At 40.8% G+C, this 20,865-nt stretch overlaps 1 protein-coding gene and 1 long non-coding RNA gene across 3 annotated transcripts in view; one reads left to right on the forward strand and one right to left on the reverse strand.

Annotated features, from left to right (window-relative positions):
* Positions 1-9,154, forward strand: part of LOC143695141 (uncharacterized) — a 91,767-nt gene extending 82,613 nt beyond the window's left edge. The window contains exon 3 of the long non-coding RNA XR_013184089.1: positions 9,058-9,154. This is a non-coding gene — a long non-coding RNA (uncharacterized LOC143695141). The remainder of the gene's footprint in view (positions 1-9,057) is intronic.
* ALDH1A2 (aldehyde dehydrogenase 1 family member A2) overlaps positions 1-20,865 on the reverse strand; it is a 54,785-nt gene that overhangs the window by 9,749 nt on the left and 24,171 nt on the right. For both annotated transcript variants that reach the window (XM_077185288.1, XM_054641975.2), the window contains exons 2-8: positions 19,476-19,580; positions 19,099-19,239; positions 17,244-17,373; positions 12,140-12,201; positions 9,322-9,450; positions 9,078-9,191; positions 37-139 (exon numbers count right to left, since the gene is read on the reverse strand). In XM_077185288.1, coding sequence (XP_077041403.1) covers positions 37-139; positions 9,078-9,191; positions 9,322-9,450; positions 12,140-12,201; positions 17,244-17,373; positions 19,099-19,239; positions 19,476-19,580 — 784 coding nt within the window. The remainder of the gene's footprint in view (positions 1-36; positions 140-9,077; positions 9,192-9,321; positions 9,451-12,139; positions 12,202-17,243; positions 17,374-19,098; positions 19,240-19,475; positions 19,581-20,865) is intronic.

A 20,865-nucleotide genomic window follows, 5' to 3' on the forward strand; every position in this document is an offset into this window, starting at 1 on the left:
CATGTTTTTAGCAAAAATATGGAAGTGCTGACTTACAATCAGCATCTGCGAAAATAATGTTTGGGCTTTTCCCACCCAGCTCCAGTGTAACTCTCTTCAAATTACTCCTTCCAGCTGCTTCTTGGATCAGCTTCCCAACCTGAAAGGAAATGGAGACACATTTTACAGGGAATGTAGTCATACAGTTCATTTTAACAGCCAGGGTTGGCTATCAGTAGAGCAGAGCTTTAAACAATCCAGCAGGTTCTTCGTTCCAAACATATTCTCGTCAGTAGTGGACAGCTTTCCTTTTTTTTCCTAGAAATTGAGAGGGGATAAGGCACAGCACTAAGTTTGTGTACCATTCACCCAGATGCAGCTATGCTAAAATGGCTTGGGGCTTTCTTTTAGGGCATTTTAGGAGGACTGAATTAGAAATTTGAAATGGATGTGATTACGATTACTTCCATACAAACCACTGACATGTACACAAGGCTTAATACATCAAATTCTGATGAAATCATCCTCCTCCTCTGCAGGATTAACAGCACAGAGCAGAATACCAAGTAGGCAAGAAGTTACAAAAGCACCATCCCAGACCTGACCCACAGCTGCACCACAGATAATCTTAATATGGGTTGAGGAGCTCAAAATCACCTCCAAAATGTCTTTGTAGATTGTGGGGTCAGCTGGAGCAGCCACAAATTGCAGATCTCACCAAGGAACATGAGCATAGATTAAATGGAGTAGCAGTCTGACAGCTACAGATGTGACATGCTTCCACATCAGTACAGTTGGAGGGGTAGCTGTGCTCCCTGGAAATTCTCCTCTCCCTGGATCAACAAATCCAAAATAGATCAGTTTTTGTACAGTTGTAGTGTATCTGTGACCATTTTGCAGCTAAGGAAGTAATCACAGGTAGATTTAGGCTCCTACATGGTAAAACACAGGACTAAAAATACCTATTGAATATTGAGGAGCCTAAGAACCTTGGTAAGTGCTTTATTTTAACTGGGACATGTTTTAATGTCACACGGAAAGTTAGAAGTGAAGTGAGATGGGAGTGAGTCCAGAGCTGGGCTTTTTTCTCCATGCAGTACTCTGGTCTCTCTGTTTTCTATTTCTAAGGTTATGTGAGTGAGATTCCCTGAAGCAAGGGGTTAATGGATGAGAAGCTGAACCTCTTAGAGAATTGAAGGCAGTCTGCTAGAGAAAGTTATGTCAGCACTGGAGTAATCAGAAAGCAAATGAAACAGAAACCAGGGCCCCCAAAGAGAAAAAAAAAAAAAAAAAAAAAAAAAACAAAGGAAAAACCTCACAGGATAATGAAGGAATTGTGAACCACTTCATGTATGTACCTTTGTGATTAACTGTTTATCTGGTGATACCACAGTTGAGTGTGACTGAGGTTTTTTCTTTTTTAAAAAAAAGAAAAGCTTTTTTTCTTTACTCCTGTATTGATGGAATGGAGTGTTGACATTATCATGAAATTCCTTGCATATCCCCTTAATTGGAGCTGATTTTATTGCTATGTTTGACTGACAGCCAGAAGTGAACCTGAAAAAAAAGGATCCTTTTTGCCTTCCACCCCCACCACATACATCGAGCACGTCATCTGGAAATTCCAGCCTCTCAAACTGTGCTGAAAATGTACCCTGGAAACCGGAGTTCTGTGTTTATAGCCCGTGCCAGCCAATGCCATTCACACCCTCACTGCCTTGAACCTCCCTCTCTCAAAGAACAGCAGCCAGGTATTTCTCCTTAAAAATTCACAGAGAGCAGGACAGACCAAGAAAGCCAGAGCAATGTGTCCAGCCCTCATCTCCCTGCTTTCTGTTCTATTTTAATGTCAAAATGCTTTTGTACATGTAAGTAAAGACTTTGAAAGGATTCTATATAAACAAGTAATTGACAATTATGCAAGTCCAAGTATAGTATATGGTAAATATTCAAGTCCAAAGGGATTTGAGACAGTGGTGTTAATTTGGAAAAGTGTAGTCTGAGGTATTTTTAATACAGGGAAGTTGTCAAGTTTCCCAGTAAAAACTTAATAGAAGGCTTCACTGTGTCTTTCCTGTTAGAGATCAGTGTAGACATCAGGATGGTGGGGCTCATGCTGCTCAGCATTTTTGTTCACTGTGCTCCTGTTGTGCCCTGTGCACTCACAAGTTGAGAAAAGTCTCAGGGCAGGCACCAGCACCGTGGTTATTTAGTGACAAAGGCGGCCTTTTGTGAGTGGCCCTCTCTTTATGGAGGAAGACAGCATGAAAGGGATAAGTGATAGTGTTGCAATCTGCCCGGCCTTTCAGGACACGCTTCCCGCGGCGGCTCAGCTCCATCCCTCAGCTCCCCATAGGCAGCACAGCCCGGAGAGGGAAGGCTGGGAGAGAGGACTCCCCCACAGATAATGGAGCTGTGTGATTATTCAGCAGGAATGTTGGCAGAGAAAGCCCTGACTCCCCAACCTTGTTTTGAATAGGCTTCAAGATTGATATCAGGAGTATCCCCGGATAGCTTGTGAAGTACCAGAACCTTGTAAGCTGCATGGAGGGTGAGGCAGATGTAATTTGGTCCATCTCAAAGAAAACAATTTGTTATGCAGACCAACAAAAACAAAGATTAAAAAATTAGTTTGAGGCACTCCTGTGCAACAAAGCTATTTGAAGGATAGTCCTGGAAGGGTCTGTTTCTGGACTGTCGATGGTGTGACACTGGGCAGTGAGAATGTATCATGATCTAAAACATTTTATTGTTGTTTATTTATGCCTTCTCTACCTGAAAGTTTAATGTCTCTTTCAAGAGGAGGCTTAAGCAGTCACATTTTAAATACTTTGTGCAGAAATTTAAAAACCTTTGTTGCCTTTCATGTTCTCCTAATTTTCTGTTTTCAGACAGAAATCTGTATTTCTAAAGGGTACAGGTGGGTTTGCCTGTTACTGTTAGAGTACTCAAAGTCTCATGAGTCAAAAGCAAACCTCCAAGGTTTGTGGTACTTCCTCTTCAGCTCTGTCATTCAGAATGTCTGGGTTCTCCTTTGCTCTGAACCTTCCTTTGCTCACAGATAAACAGGAAATCATCAGGGAACAACTGAATATAGGGGAGCTGCAGTCTAGCTGAACAGCAGGTCACTTTCTTGACACTGCCACAGGCAAGACAGTGCAGGGAAGAACTGTACAGGGAGATGTATGGATTAAAATACTCCATGAACAGTGCAAGATATGGCAGAGGAGATATACATCATCAGTTAGGCATTTTAAATAATATACTCTATACCTTTCTTGGGACTTTGAGAGAATATCTGTAGGACAGTAAGTAGTTTAAGTTACAAGAGATTAATTAAGTTTTGTGGAGATGATGTGGCCAGACAGAAATTTTCAATGTTTTCTGGAAGTACAGTTTTCTCTCTCCAGCTATTGAGACACTGGATGTCATTGTTTTGGCAAAACCCTCAAACCCATGCTGCTGCTCACTCAGTTTGCCTTACTTTTAATGAATTCCAGATTATATTAAAATCTTTCTGACAAGCATTTTAGAGCCACCCTGGTTCAGGGTGTGTCTCCTGCAATGACAAGCAAATTTGGAATACTGGCACAAAGAAGAGCAGCTTTTTTTGACTGTGCAATGCCCTATGTGAGGAGCAGCCCTGAAAAGAGCATCCTGACTAGTGCAGCACTAGTGAAAAGGCAATCCTGAACACAATTCTGGGAGAGAATCCTAAGCTATAAATGGCTCACTTGTTCCATAGGTTAAATCCTGGCCCCTTGGAAGTCTGTGGCTAAACTCCTGCTAATGTTGATAGGACTGATACACCATCCTATTTGTACTGGGTTTAAGAAGGTGATTCCTTTTGATAGGCAAAGAGGCACAACAGTTGCCCAGGAACAGCTTCCTAAATGCTACCAAAAACACAAAGGAAGGAGAAGGGAAACAACTTCTTCTCATTCAGGAGCTACGAGTTGTCCAAGATAGGATCCAAAAGATTCTGCAGGAGCAGGAATGAATGCTAATGTAGCCTCCCAAAATCCTTACACAGGGCATGTGTGTCGCACCATAAGCTCACAGACTTCTCAGAACAGGTCAGATCACCTTTAGGATTCTTATTGCTAAAGTTGAAAATGCCAGGTTGCAATTCTTCATGAAGCCTAAAAGCAGCAAGAGATTGTGTGATCCAGAAGAGCTCACACAACCCACTGCCTGTGCAGTAGGAAGACATTCTGTCTACATCATGCATTGGGACATTCATCTCACTTTGGAAATGAAAGGAGAATCCTGCTGAGTAAATTAGAATCAGTGGTAATACAGCTGTTAGCTACAAACATTTGTTTGGCATGAATCAATCTCAACTCTCCCGTAGTTTGCTTTGATGGTCTCTCTAGTATCTTGTTGACTAATGATGAGATCATGGTTTGTTAATCTAAGTGCATAAAGAAAACATTCTGCCAAGCAAAATGCAGACTCTTTTGCTGGGGTTTATTGCAGTTGTTTATAGACCTTTTGTTTACACAGGCATCCAAACCAATTTGTTGGATATTTATTTGGGTTACTCTGCAGAGCTGCCTGAACACAGACCTGAATCCTATCTTAAATCTGTCTGCATTTTAATGGGTCGTAGTTTGAACAAAGTGGAAACCAGCCACTTAGGATACATTTCTTGTTGGCCAGAACTTCAAATGTTTTCTGTGCTATCTATAATTCTCATCTTGAGAGCATTTAACAACTGGAGGGAGTTGTAAGCCAGTCTGATTTGGAGGTTACACATTTGGTTTTAAACAGAAGTTATTAGAACTCATTAAACTTTTGCAACAATCAAAATACAATTTTTATCCCAGGCAGGGCTTTAAATCTGCATTCTAAAATATTTATAACTTCTTACTCTCCATAATAATCTCTAACTTTAAACCCAGAACATACTGCCCTCAACTATTCCCTGTGTACCAGGAACTTCTGGGTACACCACCCCCACACCAGTTCCAGTTCAGGTGGAGCACACAGGGAGCGACTTGGGCAGACAGCTCACAGCAGGAGAATGGCTGGATTTGCAAAGCCTTAACTGAGCTCACAGATTTGAATGGGAATAAAGGCAAATTAAGAGTAAACTGGCTTCTGATGGCTGCTTTTCTCTGATATTTGAAGGCCCGTCACCTTTTTTGCAAAGCAGAAGTTCTTTTAGAGAACAAGAAAGTAATATGAAAGTACTCTTTGCATTTCTGGTATGTGTAAAAATTGTCCCCTCATCAGCATTTGTCTTGGAAATACATAAAGCCCACTGTTATTTCACTGGGCAAGAGACTTGTAGAACATCTCAATTTCTGAGCACTGCAGCCTAACAGCAGACACATGGGAATGCCAGACATCCTGAGTTTGGACCTGTTCTTAAACTCAGAAATTGTAAATTGCTAGTTCTAATTAAATAGTTGCTAATATGTTTTTTAAAGGAATTCAGACAAGAATATGTGGAACAGTGAAGCTGAGGCAGAGAGGGGCAGTGCAAAAGGAAAAGGCATGTACAGTAAACAACAGGGATACAGCTGAGCTTTACCTCTTCCATGCTCCCAGTGAGTGGGAGCTGCACGCTGCAGCTTGGGACCAGAAGGAGCAAGGAGAAATTCAGTAAGATGTAATGAGATATGTACATTGATTATGGACTTTCAAGGAAAGGTAGGAGCAACTGTTAACATGATCATATTGGCTGGAAGAAAGTTTGGTTATGGCAGTTTAAATTTCATCTGATTGTGGAAGATGAGGAAAAAATGTGTCAGTGAAGCCTGAGAGGAGATTGCTGTAATTAAGGAGGATCATAGATTAGCCCTGGTTGACTAAAACCAACACAATAAAAATAAACATTTTGGTTAAAATGCCTGTACCAAACAGGCTGCTGAAGAGTGAACCGAAGCAAGCAGAGAAGCCAAGAAAGCTACTGGAACCTAAGGAGGCACAGTGTTTTAGGTGGGCTTTCATACTCAGTATGATTTGATTTCTTTCAGTGTGACAGTTGTCAGAGTGAAATCCATAGACTGCCAGGTGTTTGCAGAACCCTTCCCTTTCCAAGTGAGCTGTGGAGGGAAGAGCTTTGGGGTCCATGTACTAGGGGATTGGGAGAGGAAGATGATCCATGGGAGAGTGTTTCATAAGAAGCAGATAGGCTGAGGGATGCAAGAGTTGGCAGACTGTTCTTTTAATGTGTGCAAGCTAACCCATAAAAGGAGGGGCAGCAGGAAAGATGGAGAGAAGTGAAATCAAACAGCAATGACACAAGAGAAAAAGAGCTCTTTATGCTTTTTCATGCATTATTTAGTGGTGTGGTGGGGGAGTAAATAGCAGTATTTTTAAAAAATTCAGAGCACCTGAGAATCTAAAACCCAGAGAAGAGAGTGCATCTGGATAGCTCTAAACTAGAAATCAGAAGCAGAAGTTGAAAGTTACTGCTGTGTTGTCATTGCATGGGCACAGGATTGAAGCCTCCCAGTCATCAGGAGTGTCAAGAGGTACTGGACTAATGCACAGGTGACAAGGCCATTGGCACATGGAATCCAAGTGTCCACATGCACCCCTGGGCTCTGGGAGTGTGCAAGTCACTGATTGTCAGAAGCTGTGAGGCTGCAGCAAGGAAAGGATCGCTCTACACATGGATCCCGCTCTTCTGTGAGCATCTGGTACTGCTGCTGGTGCAAGATAAGATGTGAGGCTGGAGGGCTCTGTGGTGTGCCTGTGTCAGGCTTTATTGAGGGAAGGTTGTGAACTTGGCCTTTTGGCTTGGATTTCTATGGATTGGGTTCTCCAAATATTGGAATATATTAGCATTTTTTTTTTCTGTGGGAGGAGCAGCCTGTTTTCTGCCTTTCAAGAAAACTGCAGAAAAAAGATAATAGCCCATTTTTTGTGATTTTTACAGGCAAATGGATAGTTTTCATTAGCTATATGTATACTTCAAAGGTAAAGAACTTACATAAAAGAACCTCATAGTGAAAACTTGAGAAAAACCTGTGCTTCAGAATCTCAATTTGAAGATCTTTGTGTTTGTACTGATAGGTTTTATCATTAACTTGCCCATCATGAAGTGCCTTAACTAGCACATGGATGGAATGGAGGAATGGAGTTAATACCTGGTGTTTATACACCTAATGGCTATTGGAAATCCCCATCACTGGAGTGTACAGTTGACATGCTTCAGACAAGTACCAGAGAGAGAAAATATTTCCATTATTATTTCACTAGAAATTGAAATCTGCTTTGGGGGAGTCAGAGACTCTAGTCCGGCTCATATCAGAATGTGCTGTTTAAAATGTTACAATGTTGACTTGCTGTTACAAAAATTCAGTGTTACAGGAAATCAGAAACAATATGGAATAGTTTACACTAACTCTGCATTAAAACGATCCATCTGTTCTTGCTTTAGGTTCTTAGAGAATTGCTTTTTCATCTCTGTAATGCTTTTCACTTCCTATTAGTAAGGCTTTTAAAGGTAGGCACTGAGTTAGTATAAAACCCACAGCTTTTGAGTTTAAACGCCTATTAAAACTAAAGCTGTCTGGAACTACAATAAAAATTTATTTTGGCTACAAGAGACAACTTTGAAACCTAACCCATCTGTATTTTTCCTCTTCCAAACAGTGCAACATCCTGTATAATAGAATATTTATCTTAAACAGAGACCACATATCTTTATAAAAACAATTGTTTCAACTTAATTTATGGGGGGTAATCAGCTCATATTAAAATTTTCAGTATTCCAGGATGCTAATCTTAATTGGATACAGAAGATGTAATGACTAGAGTAATTCCCTAGAATAATCTGAAATCTGATGTAGCCATTGAATGTATGGCTAGAATGTAACCTGTGTATATTAGAATCTGAAGTTGTCATTAAAAAAACATGTGCAGGCATATAGTAATTGCAAAACACCTGTGTGTGCAAATTAGGCATACGACTGCAGCTACATTTTATTGGTAATTTAGGTTTGTGTGAGACTTGCAAACTCAATTACAGAATAATTCCACCAGAATAATTTATTTGAAATAATTGAGCTGATCTCTGCAATCCTTGGGCCCACCAGGGAGATACCCACACATATCTAGCAGGGCTGCATGGTCAGTGAATTCATCGACACAAATCAAAAAGCAAAGTGCCTCACTGTGGAGAGCAGTGTCCCTGGGATGCATAAAGCCTTCCACTGCCACGAGTGGGAGTCAAACATATCAAAGGGAGACTGGATCCCTGGGGTTTAGCTCCCTCCATACAATAGTTTGTCAGATTCTGAATTGAAAAGGGCTGGGTTTAGCACTCTCTAAATATAACCAGCCCTGAAACTCCCACAGAGATTCCTTTCTGTCTGCCTTCAGACGATGAGATAAGGCCCCTTCTCCTGTGACTTCAGTCTGGAGTACCTCTGTCACCCCCACCCCAACCCTGATAACAGCCAGCTTGGCACATATTTGAGAGCAAGATGTGATGAGAGTTTGGGGGGTTAGTCTTGCTTTAGATTGCAGCCTTCATCTTCAGAGTGAGCCTCCTCTCTAACATCTGCAGCATTGACTCCTAGCAAGGCATTTTGGCATCCAGGAGACAACTGTCTCCCTTCATCCTCTGGCCAGCTTCTTCCCATCATTTTGGGAACGGAAACCTTGGACAATCTCCTTTTCTCCCTGCATTCCTTCCTTTTTAGGCCTCCTCCTCATCCTCAATGTACTTGTATGCAGCATCAAAGTTGAAGTATATTTGCACAATTTGCTCCCTTCCTCTCCCTTTTCCCCAAGTACAGCAGGATACACAAATTATGGATGTTAAAGCAGCACTTATGTGTGCTGTGATATACACGGGATGTTCTGCCTACTTGCATGTGATTCACATCCTCCTAAGCCCACAGGAAATCCCAGCAATATTTTTCCAGGCATATCTCCTGTGCTGAGGTGCTGAGCACAGCAGGGGCTGGAGGAAAGGAGCTGCTTGTGCTTGGGAAGTCCTGTGGTACATAAGTTTAGCTGGGAAGCACAGACCACTGTTATTTAGATGTAGCTCTTTTACCCAGTGGCAGTAAGAAATGCAGCACAAGGACTGAAGTATTTATTCATGTTTTACAGTAATGTGTGAATCCTCTTACCTCAGTGGATCCAGTGAAAGCAATTTTATCAATGCCAACATGAGAGGCTATGGCTGCACCAACAATTGGACCAAATCCTGGCAAAATATTGACAACTCCTGGTGGAAAGCCAGCCTGTCAAAATAGGAATGAATGAAGGTAAGCATGACTTATGAGAACTGTTAGAGCACGTTAAAGCAGGGGTGTGCTGGTGGTTCCCTCCCCACAAGGAGAGACAGACATCACTCCCCTCAATTATTCTTACCTCCTTGATGAGGGCACCCATATAGAGAGCACTGAGTGGTGTTTGTTCTGCTGGTTTAATAACTACTGTATTGCCACAGCACAGAGCTGGAGCAATCTTCCATGCAAACATCAGCAGGGGGAAGTTCCACTGTAGGAAAAAAAAAAAAGTTGATAGATGGAAAAATATTGCCGTGGTGTTTTGTTTTCAAGATGTCAAGCTGATACCTCACTTATTTCTCAGGCTGATCCTCAACATAAATCTTTCCCAGCACAAAGCAAGGATTTTTTTTAAATAGCTGCCATTAAGAAAGCAACAACAGTGACTTCTCAGTTCTTTCTCTCCTGTTCAAAGAAATACAACCCCCATAAAAAAGTTCTGTTATATGCTAATTTTTTAAGTCACAACTTTTTATTTAATTTACTGTTTTGCTGTTGGCACTTTTAATTCCCCCATGAAAACAGGTCTTGCTTCTGATACATTTGGAAAGAACTGTTCATGTTGAAGCAGTTTTTCATATCCCATCTTAAGATATAAAATTTATACTCAAAATTATATAATCCTTAATTGATGGAATTACAATAAAAAGTCCATAAATGTCAATGTTTAATCAAAGCATTTAATTTTCTTAAAGACTTCTTACTGAAAAATCTATATGGAAGACATTAAAAGGACAGTAAAAAACAAGTTGAGAAATGCTTTGCTGCTATAAAATTTTGTATTGTCATTCATTATAACTTCATTGAACTGCAGCAGATGATGTAGTGGATTATATTAGTTCAATGCACAAACATGCCTTGGATAAAGATAAAAGTAACAAGCCTTGTGCACCAGGGCCTGATCCTAGCAGGTTAAGTGGATAGTCCTGCTGATTTTAGTGAAAATGTCAGAGTAATAAAATAACTGTGTTTTCACAATCACTCTTACAAATGCATACAACAGTCTCTTTTAGAAGGAGAATAGCAAATATCAGTCACAGAGTCAGCCACTGGCCAGAACGTGTTGCTGCCTGATGCATATCAGCTGCCACTCTCAGACATCTCTCTAGCCCCTGGCTAGCTTGAAAAAATACACAACTGTCTTTCCTTCACAGAACACCCAATTTTTTACTCCCTCTGTTGTTTATAAACTCCGGAGACAAAGTGATGTTTTAATTCCATCTCCAGTACATAAACCTGGGAGGGGAGCTGTCGGGCCAGCAGTGTGCTAACAGCCTGCACTTCTAATGGCATTGCAAGGAGAGCTCACAGCAGTTTTATAGGGCACTATATAGCCCTGTTTATGCTATAGCACTGCCAAAGAGCACGTTTTGATGGAAGCTGGGATGTGAAAGAGGATGAGGAGTTCAGTGTTAGACTTGCTGTTTAATTTTATTTTTGAATAATGTATTTGCTCAGGCAATGGCCAAGCACATGCAGCAGCCTGGGCTGTCCTCTGGGACTGGTAGCGTGGAGGAAATACAGAACAGATCAGCAGTGGTGTTAGAATAGATGGATATGACAGCCATCTTCAGGCTTTGGAGAACAAAACTGAGGGAAGAACAAACATGTATGGTAGATGGCTGAGTACCCTGAACAAAGGTTTATACATCTAAACTAAATAAATCCTGCTTTCGGCATGATCCTCAGCCTGGGGCCAAGTTTCTTCAGCAGGTCTGTCAGTTCAGCTCAGTGAAACAAGCATAAGAGATGTGCAGCAATGCTGGGGTTGGATGTTGGGGTTGTCATTTACTAAATGCTCATCCATGTGCCTGGCTGAGGAACAGGGATGGAGCTGTGGAATCTTTCATTCATAAGGACCAAGTTAGGAGAGTGTGTAGGTGTTTGCAGGACAGCTGTAGCCACAGACTCTCTGAGTCATTGCACGTTTCTCTGGGCTTCTGCTGAGTGCCAAACACAAAAGCCACCCCTTAACAAAGGCATGAAATAGCAACAAATATAAATAGGAGAAAAGGGCTTTACATTGTTAAAGTAATCTTTTCTGGCTGCTCCTCTTGTAATGGAATTGCTCCGTGTTTCTGTTTAGTGGCTCGGTGGTAATGTGAACAAAATAAAAAATCAACATCAACAAAAAAAATTCAGAGAATGGCCTGATTAGTCCCTCAGTGTTTTGTCAAGCAAAAAAGCTTCCACACAATATTTTAATAGCTGTATGTGAACCTCCCATTGAAACTTCTGCCAAAGCTGGTTAACTGGCTCTTCTGAAAAAGTTACCCTCTCAGTGCAATTCCCATGCAGTGTTCAGCAAGATTTTATTATGAGGGTGTCTGCTGGGGTGTAGGGGGAGTATTGGATTTGATGAAATGATGTGTTTCTCTCTCCCAACAAATAAAACAAACATTTCATGTCTTCTGTTAGCTACACAATGTTAATTGTAATGATATGTCTCCTGGAGTTTCCTTTTCTCCTCCAGCCTTGTAAAAGAAATAGCAGGAAAGAATGGAATTAAAATACATCACATTCTCCCAGGAACTGAGGAGCCTGTTAAATCACAGTAAAAACTAAATAAATAAAGAGACTACCACAGCAAAGCATCAATTTTCCATAAGTTGTGTGAACATCCATAACCACTGACAGCATATTAACACTGTGTTTTGCTTTGCTTGTTTTAATCATGTGAATTCTATGACTTGAGAACTTAACTCCTAATAACAGAGCCTAAACCCTATTAGCATGTTCAAATAAGCATTTGCAGGGAGGCTGTTAAAGATATGTCAACAATATGAGCTCAGCTTTTTTCGTAATGGAAAACACACATAGCTGAAGCCCATGTTTTATGTGTCTTTAAAGAGAGCTGGTTCAAATGAAAATAAATAGAAAGCACTAGTAGAGATACTCACAGGGATGATCTGTCCACACACTCCGATGGGTTCATGTCTTGTAAACGTAAAATAATCTCCATCTGAAACAGATGAGCATGCTTACTCTCAAGTGCAGTTTGACTTGGCAGAACAAAAAAAAAAATTAAAATAGAGGGAGGGAAAAAATTCTAAGCATCAGCCTTTGATGGCAGTAAAAGAAATAAAGAAGTAATGGAAGTGTTTTTTTGTGAGCCAGCATGGGAAGCCTAGGTTCAGGAGCAACCTAATTGTTCTTTCTGTAGAACAAAAGAATCAGGCTTCCCATCAGAAAGTAACCTGCTTTGTTCCTTGGCAAAGAGCTGTACTGCACATAAAATTGCAGTAGCATGGAAGCACTTATGGCCTCAGCTGATTTAAGGGTGAGAGAAGTGAAGAGTCACAAAGGCAATTTCCTGAAAGGCAGGAGTGGAATACAGCAATCTAAAGGTGCATCTACAGCCCAAGTGTGGGGTAAGAGAGCTGACTCATCTGACTCATCTGCCATTGAGGACACAAGCAGTGTGAAGTGATGGAATAATGTACCACAATCTCTAGATGTTGCAATGAAGAGGGAAAGTTTGTGACTTGTGTCACTGAGCATCATGTACTTCCTGTGGTCTGGGAGCACATGCTGAGGTTACATATGCAGGTTTCTTCCCAGTTAACAAAGAGCCAGAAAGGGACCTGCTATTAGTTAAAGGATCAGTTAAGGTACTGTCTAACCAGTAGCTTTGTTAGTGTGCTCAGCCTGCATCTGTGCAAAGTAGAATTTACTGCACCTTTGTACCTCAATGGAGTCTCATAGCTGTATAAACTAGTCCAGACTCAAACTATCTCTGAATTTAGGTCAGATGTTTTTCAGGGAGGCTACAGCTGAGGGAAAGGCTATGCTAAAGGCATGAGCTGAATGTGCCCCTTGGCCTGTAGTGTTTGGTCATCTAGAAAATAGCAAATCTTTTAACTTGGGAAAATAATTTCAGCTAAGTATGTGAGAATGATGAGGTTACCTAGGCTTAATGGCAGGAGATGATTTACCAGGATAAGAAAAGGTTAGACAGTGGAAAGGAGTAAGAGGAGGAGGAGGAGAGATTACAGGGCTTTTGCTCCCATTGTTCTGTCTGACACAGGGTATGTGCTTTCCCTCCCAGTCTGGGCTGGGAAGTGGCTGCCCCAGCCTCTCCCCCGTTCAGGCCAGAGCTGCAGCCACCCTTGTGCAATATTGACTTCACAATGGACAGTGTGTTTTGGGAACCTGCTGCAATATCCTCTAAGATATATCTGGTAACAATAAACGGGTTAATCCTTAAAGTTTCTTGGGTTTAAGGAAAGACTTCAACTTGAGTTTGATTAGAAATAACTTATTGTCAGGTCTGCTTATTTCTATCCATCTACTTCACAGGATTTACTCGGTAGAAACCTGAGCTAGAGTAGCTAATATGTCAGCTGGGGGCCAATACAGAATAATTATGAGAAAGGTAGCAATAGTCTGCAACCAAGACAGAAGAGAGAAAATAAAGGAGGGAGTGAAAGAGAGAAAAGAGATTCAGGAAAAGGCAGAAAAAAATAGTTTATCAGTTAGTTTGTGCTGCATTGATAAAACATCGTTGTAGCGTTTTGATCTCCAGATGTTTGACAATTCCCCAGTGGAGATGAGAATATTTGTGACACAGACTAAGAGGATCAGTTTGGTTTTCCAGGTTATCTTTCACAGATCCTAGCAGCAGTTCACAGGCCATAGGAAGATTCATCAGATCCGACAGAAGCAAATTAGAAGTCAAAATACAGAGAAGTACATACAAGCAAAACTGTCTAAGTGCTCAAGGGAACACAGAGGAGTCAGCTAAAAATACCAGCTTGTACTCGGTAGTACTGTGAGAGGTGGGTTCTCAGCCAGAAGGATGGTGGCAACATAACAGTAACACAGTTACATTAGCACTGTCTGACTTTAGATTGGCACTGCATAATCACTGCCACATGTCTGCGTGCTTCATCACACAGAGTTATAGATAACCTGAGCCTCTTGCCAAGGCAGACAAATGGTGGTTAATTCTGCCCAGCGTAGGCAGAACGTTCTTTCCGCAGAGCGGTGCCTCCCATGCAGAGCTGCTCTCCCTGCTGTCTCCCACTAGACTCTAGACAGCTGCCCTTTTTGACACCTACTTCCAAAGTTCATCATCCACAGATTTTCTGTCAAGATGGCATTTTTGAGGTTGCTTTCTAACAATATCTTTGGGAACATATGTGACTTGAAGTTATTCAGAAGCCTTGGACATCTCTGGACAGGCCAAAGGTGGATCTAAGAGCCACCCTGTCCACAATGTTGAACAAGCTGTTACCATGACAAAACAGCTCAAGAATTCAATGAGCTTAATTCCATTATTCTGAACAGTGAGCATCGAAAGGTCCCTGGTGCTTAGAAATTATACAGGAGACTTTTTAAATGTTTGAGACTTTTAAGTCATGCTAATGACCCTTATTCTAAGATGCTGTGGCTGATGATTGTTACTCTTTTCCTTTACTAGCTGGCTGCCAGAAGAACATTGTCTGAGAGGGACCTGACACTGATCCCACATCCAATCTAAAATTTTGTGTTAAAAGGGTATTTTTAATATACGCAGCTGAAGTAAACTGACATTCTTCAGTCCTCACTGATATTAATAGAGCAAGATCAATTTGCAGCTGCTTAGCACCTGGCCCAAAGACTTTCATTTTTTAATCAGAAAGCAAGTCCCATTTACCCAGGGATCTCACTTTGGGACAGCAATATCTTCCACAGATGTGTTTGCTTAGATTTCCATCAGGAGTCTCCAGCACGGATATTTTATTTGCATAACAACCATAATACAGTCCCATGCCTCATATAGCAGGACACAGCAAACAAGTGGGTGAGGAGAGCTGAACTGGTTCTTTAAACTGTATCATAGCATATATTGCTTTAAAGATACATTTCTGCTTGCATTCAGTTTATTAGTTTAAGTTTCTGGTCTAGCCTCATTCTGTTTTAATTTAAATCATCAAGGCTTTACGCTTGGGAGCAAGCAAAGGGCAGTCTGAAGGTTTTGCAGCTCTGGGGCCAAAAGGAATGTGACTGTAAAACACACTTCTTCTCCTACTTGTCTATCAATTGCCTATTTTTATTTTAAAGGAAAAGAAAACTTCAACAAAAACAGCAACAACAAAAGATTGGGAGGTTTCAGATTTATGAGCACACTGAATAGAAAGACAAGATTTAATCGTGGGGTTTTTTTGGTTTTGTTGTTTTGCTTCTCTTTGGTGAGCTGATGGTAAATGAACGTAAAGAGCACTGCTGTTTAACAGTGGCTTTGCCCTAAAACAGCTTCATGAGAATGACAAATTTATGGTGCAAAAGCAGAGGGATAAAGAGAAGTGTTAAATGAAGAATAATTGATCCCCTGAAAATCTGTGAATGGAGTTATGATTCTACACTACTGAAAACTGTGTTAGCACAAGGTTTGCACTGAGGAAGGCATGCTGAAAATGTGCCTTCCTTTCACCCAGCATAGTCCACCTTACTGAAAAAAAAATCAGATTTGATCCTATAAGGTACTTGAAACCAAGAATAAGCAGAGAATATTTATTCTCCTTAATCTGGCAGTGCCTTTTGGTGGCTGACCTAATTTCTGTGTACCTGTGGGGCTAAAGAGCGAGAAGGAGGCATTCACTGACCAGGGAGAAAGAGATTAGGGAACAGGAAATTTGCTGAATACATGAATTTATGGTGTGGTCTGCACTTTTGTATGATTAAATGTGAAGTGCAAGCAGCAAAACTGGGATTTACGAATCTCAGCCTAAATAACTGTGGAAAACTTTGACTCCTTGCAGGAATGTCTACACCTGAAATATTATTATTGTCATTTCTTTGGTGAAAATAAGATAGTGAAGATAAACATCAATCAGTGTACGCTGCAATTTCAATAAGATGAAACACGAAGATGAGTAAAACTGCAAGAAGAGTTACATGAGGTTTCCCTCCTGAAAATTTTGGAGGCATATTTTCAATTTATCTGCTTGCCTCACTTGGGTAGTTTGGTGCTTTGCTATAGAGAGGTGAGTGAGTGCATTGCAGATGCTGTCCCACAGTGAAACACCAGGGAAATAGCTGGGCATGTACCCCTGAGTGTGCCCTACTGGCCCTGCTGGGGAAAGTGGAATAAACATACATGAGCAATGAACATGTGCACCATGAATCTACACAATGAATGTTCATTTTCCTTAATATTTTTCCAGAGATTTCCTTTATGCAGGTGAAAGATACACTTACCTTAATGACTGCACCTACATAAAATAATTTCATGCTATTTTGCCATGTTATGTAATCATAGTATTTGGTACATCTAGTCCAGACTGCAAATGAATTTGTTTGCATCAGACAATGCAGCCTGTATTTGTTCAACAGCTGGGAGGGAGGGGCAGGAGGAAGAAACTTCTTAAATAAAAATAATGGTAAGGATTTTTTCGCATCTCTTTAGCAAAAGAATAAGAACGTAATAATTTCCTAGCATGCAGGAAAGTTTATCTCATATATACAATATAAAACTCATCCCACTGAATAATCTGAAAAAGCATCTATAACAAAATATATCTCATATGTATGTAGTTCTCTATAGTAACATTAAAAACACTCTCAAAGTATAAGTTAAGTTAGATCCAGTGTTAGTCCAAGGTAAAAATATTTGCATCAGCAGTAAGAAGTCATATACAAATAAGATCTATACATAATGATACTGTTTCTTAAACAAGCACCCAACACTATTTTCATGAGTTCCAAGGTATTTTTCAGGCTTATACCTCATCCATTTTTATACGTGTATCAATATTTAAATGTAGGTATTGAGCCATCTCCTTCTCAGGTGGATGCATGCAAAAGAAACCAAGCCCTCCTCACATGTGCATGTGGGGCAGACCAAGAGCAGGGCAGCCAGTCCTGCCCTTGCTGACTTTCCAACATCTGCTTCAGCAACTCACTACACACTGTAGGAGCAACCCAGGCTCCTCCTCTGCCTTCCACAAAGCTGTGAGCTGCTAAGCTTTAGTCTGGCCATGAGAAGGTTTAGGTGCATAGCTGTGCTTTAATTCCCCTTACCTACGGGAATGGTCATTCCATGGATTTTGTCTGCCCAACCAGCATAATACCTCAGGGTTTTTATGACTCCTTGGAGATCTACATAGAAAGCTTGCAAAAATGGTTTGCCACTGTTCAGTGATTCCATAGTCTGCAGGACAAGAAAAAGTTAAGAGATGTAAGCATTGTAACAGTTTTGGACTATTGTACCTAAGTATTCACCATCTTAACAGCTCTTGAACCATGACAAAGATTTTAATGAAGACCAATCAGTTGCAGCTTGGTGTAATTTTAGCCCAGAAGGTTCAGAACAATTATCTGATCCCCTTTGTTACTTTTTACAAAACCCAAACTGGTTTCTTCTGGAGTATTCTGGAATGGCTATGATTTTAAGAATATTTGTGTATGTTTATGTGTGTCTGTCTTGTGAATTTATATGTGTATCCACATGCATGTACATGTGCCTTTGTGTACTTTGAACCTAATAGCCACTGTGTTTGGTCCAGATCTATAAATGCTGAATTGCTTTAATCAGGAGCCAAGATAAAAATGCCTGTCAAACTGGGTTCTGTTATGTTAATGATAACAGCTGAGAAGGGGCTCCTTGTAGCCCTGTATTAATGATCTGAATCCATAAAGAGAAGAATGGACACATCCCTCTTTATATAATTGATGTGAATATAAAAATTTCTCTATATGGTTGCCAAGACTCCTGCTGAGGTCTGAGATATCTATACTGTACAGCCAGTTTATTTATTGCCATCAAATAAACAAACTTTCCTCTAGGGAAGCTCATAAATTAACAAGCTATCTTTATTTTTTAGTTAATATTCCTATTTTTAAAAGTATCTTATAAGCTATCCTCTTAGGGGTTCCTAAGATCATTTAGCAAAAAAAATCCAATAAAATATCCTAAGATGTTGAGTAGCTTAACTCATTCTCAATAGCTGTCCAATAGAAATCATTAAGAATGGGCAAAGGACGCCCCTGTGTAACACACCAACCATCAAATGAGTTTCTATAGAGAAGAATGGAGGCCTAATTCTGCACTGACTTATATCCCCAAGAGCAATTAATGGCACTGCCTGCAGTGCAGCTCAGTAAAGAACTTGGCTCCAGAAATAAAAATTAAATGACAGGCAGAGTAAACTTGATTTGCTGTGCACTTCCTTCTCCCCATGGCGATTTTACAGTATGTGCCGGCGGTAAGATGATTTAAGTGCTGACAAAGCTGGAATTAAGATGTTCACGGGCTTAGTTCAAAGCACTTGACATGCGGAAAACAACATTAACAATGGCACCGTTGCGATGGCTTCATCCCAGGGAGGAACGGAGCCGCACTCGGAACTCGTGTCACCAGCCCAGTGTCCCTGAGCACCCCAATTGTGTCCCTGAGCCCCTCACTTGTGTCCCTGAGCACCTCACTTGTGTCCCTGAGCACCCGACTTGTGTCCCTGAGCACCTCACTTGTGTCCCTGAGCACCCCAATTGTGTCCCTGAGCACCCCACTTGTGTCCCTGAGCACCCCACTTGTGTCCCTGAGCACCTCGCTTGTCCTTCCCTTCCTGCCTGCACAGATCACCCCAACCTGCCATCTCTTATTCTAGAGGAGTTACAGGCGTGCCTGGTGGGCACACACGTGTACACACCCCTGCTGTTGTGGGATATCCAATTTAAAGCTGATCTGAGCCCACTGGGAGCCTCTTGTTGGCCTTTATGGGTTTTGCACCACGCTGTAAGTGGACAGAGCCATTTCAGCCAGGAAGCTGCATGTGGTTTTCACACACAATTCGTATCAACCCATTCATGAATGAATTGGCTCTCAGAATGTAGAACTGACAACTGATTTGACTTCTGATTTTTATGTTTCACTTACAGCAAGAATTGCCCTGTCCCTTTCCACCAAGTCTGCTAACTTATCCAAAAGATGGCCTCTTTCTGAGGCATCCATTCTCCTCCAAACAGAACCCAGGGAAAAAGCCAGCCGAGCTGCCCTCACTGCCTTGTCCGTATCAACCTGGGAAGAAGGAAGAAGAAAATTGAAGACACAAGGTAAATAACACGAGCAGGTTTATGGGATTTGCTGTTATACAACCTTAGTCATATGTGATGGGTTTTGGAACTATGATTTATAAAAGAACTGCCCAACAGTGCTATTCTGGACTCGTTGCTTTGATCTAGTTATACATTTGTATTATCTGTTATACATTTAATTTATACATTAAACATATAGCCATTCATGGGATACATTACCTTGTCAGCTTCCTGAATGTCACAGATTTGTTCTCCTGTTGCTGGATTATATACTGGGAATATTCTTCCACTTTCAGAATTCTGCCACTCATTATTGATAAAAATCTAGAAAAGGAAGAAAAGTCATCAGGTCTCTTGCATGAACAAACAGTAACGTATATAACAACAAACTCATGAAAAAAAGCTGCAGATTCTAATACAAAAGAACTGAAACTTATTTTTGTGTGTGAAAATTACAGTTTTCAAGAGTTCAGGCTGAGGTCAGCCCCTGATGTCTTTCTGTATTCTATAGCAGTGTCATTATAGAAGCAACATCAAAGTCTAAACATTGGTTGATGTTCAAATTTGGTTAAAAAACTGTAACAAATAAACTAAAAAAAGAAATAGCTGTACCAGAGAAAAAGCCTTGAAACTGCTGGAGACAAGACAAGGATTTGGAGTAATCACTCAGTTCAGTAAGTAAACATTTAGTCACTGATACATCCCAGTCAAGGCTGAATAATCTCAAACATCACAGTTCTTCAATACACAGTCAGTCAATTATGGCTACAGTGACGGCTTGCAGCACAAAACTAACTTGCTTATCTGCTAGGAACAATGGAAATTGTTACATTCTCTCAGTGTTGATATTTTAATTGTCAGGGGCAAAACAAATTTAAATGGTAATGGTGCTGACAACAGCTGTCTTGAGAAAGGTAATGACAAATGAGTTTATTTAAAGTAGATTTTTACTGGTAGCAGCATACGTGTCTGTTATTTTCTGCTGAATGACTTTTAAGAACAGGATGCAATTATTTATTAGCAAGTATTAAAGAAGTTGCTACATGAAAATGAGTGAAAAGTTTTCCAGGTATTCAGACTCTTTCTGTCTTTTAAATCTTTCTAAGAATGAAAGTGTTCAAATATCCAGGCACAATTTGGGCTCCTTGGAGTCCAGATATCAATGTATTTTTATTGGATTCCATGAAATACAACTTTAAATGTGTAAGATGGTGTCCTGGCCTCATTGAAATACACAGGAATTTTCCCCCTGACTCCACTGAAAGCAGGAGTTCACATGTAGAGAGAAGGAATGCTCACCACCTGGTTTGGTTTTTTTTTGCATACAGGGCTGTGTTTATAAAGACAGGGACCTTTGAAATCTTGAGGAGTTCCAATCAGAGATACACAGGTGAGAGAAACTGGCCCATCTTTGTACACATGAAGGCAAAAATACATCTGTAGAGTTTTCAGTTCCTAGACATGAGCTTGCTCAAACCTACTGTCCAAGCCAAAGGGAAGTGCTGTAGCTGTGTTCCTCTCAGCAGGGCTTGTTAGCTCAGGCTGGGTGCCACAGTAGCTGCAGTGTCACAGCTCCTGCTCCAGAGCTCACTGTGGCTGTGTGTGGAGG

The sequence above is a fragment of the Agelaius phoeniceus genome, chromosome 13, assembly GCF_051311805.1.
Source record: "Agelaius phoeniceus isolate bAgePho1 chromosome 13, bAgePho1.hap1, whole genome shotgun sequence".
Lineage (NCBI taxonomy): Eukaryota > Metazoa > Chordata > Aves > Passeriformes > Icteridae > Agelaius > Agelaius phoeniceus.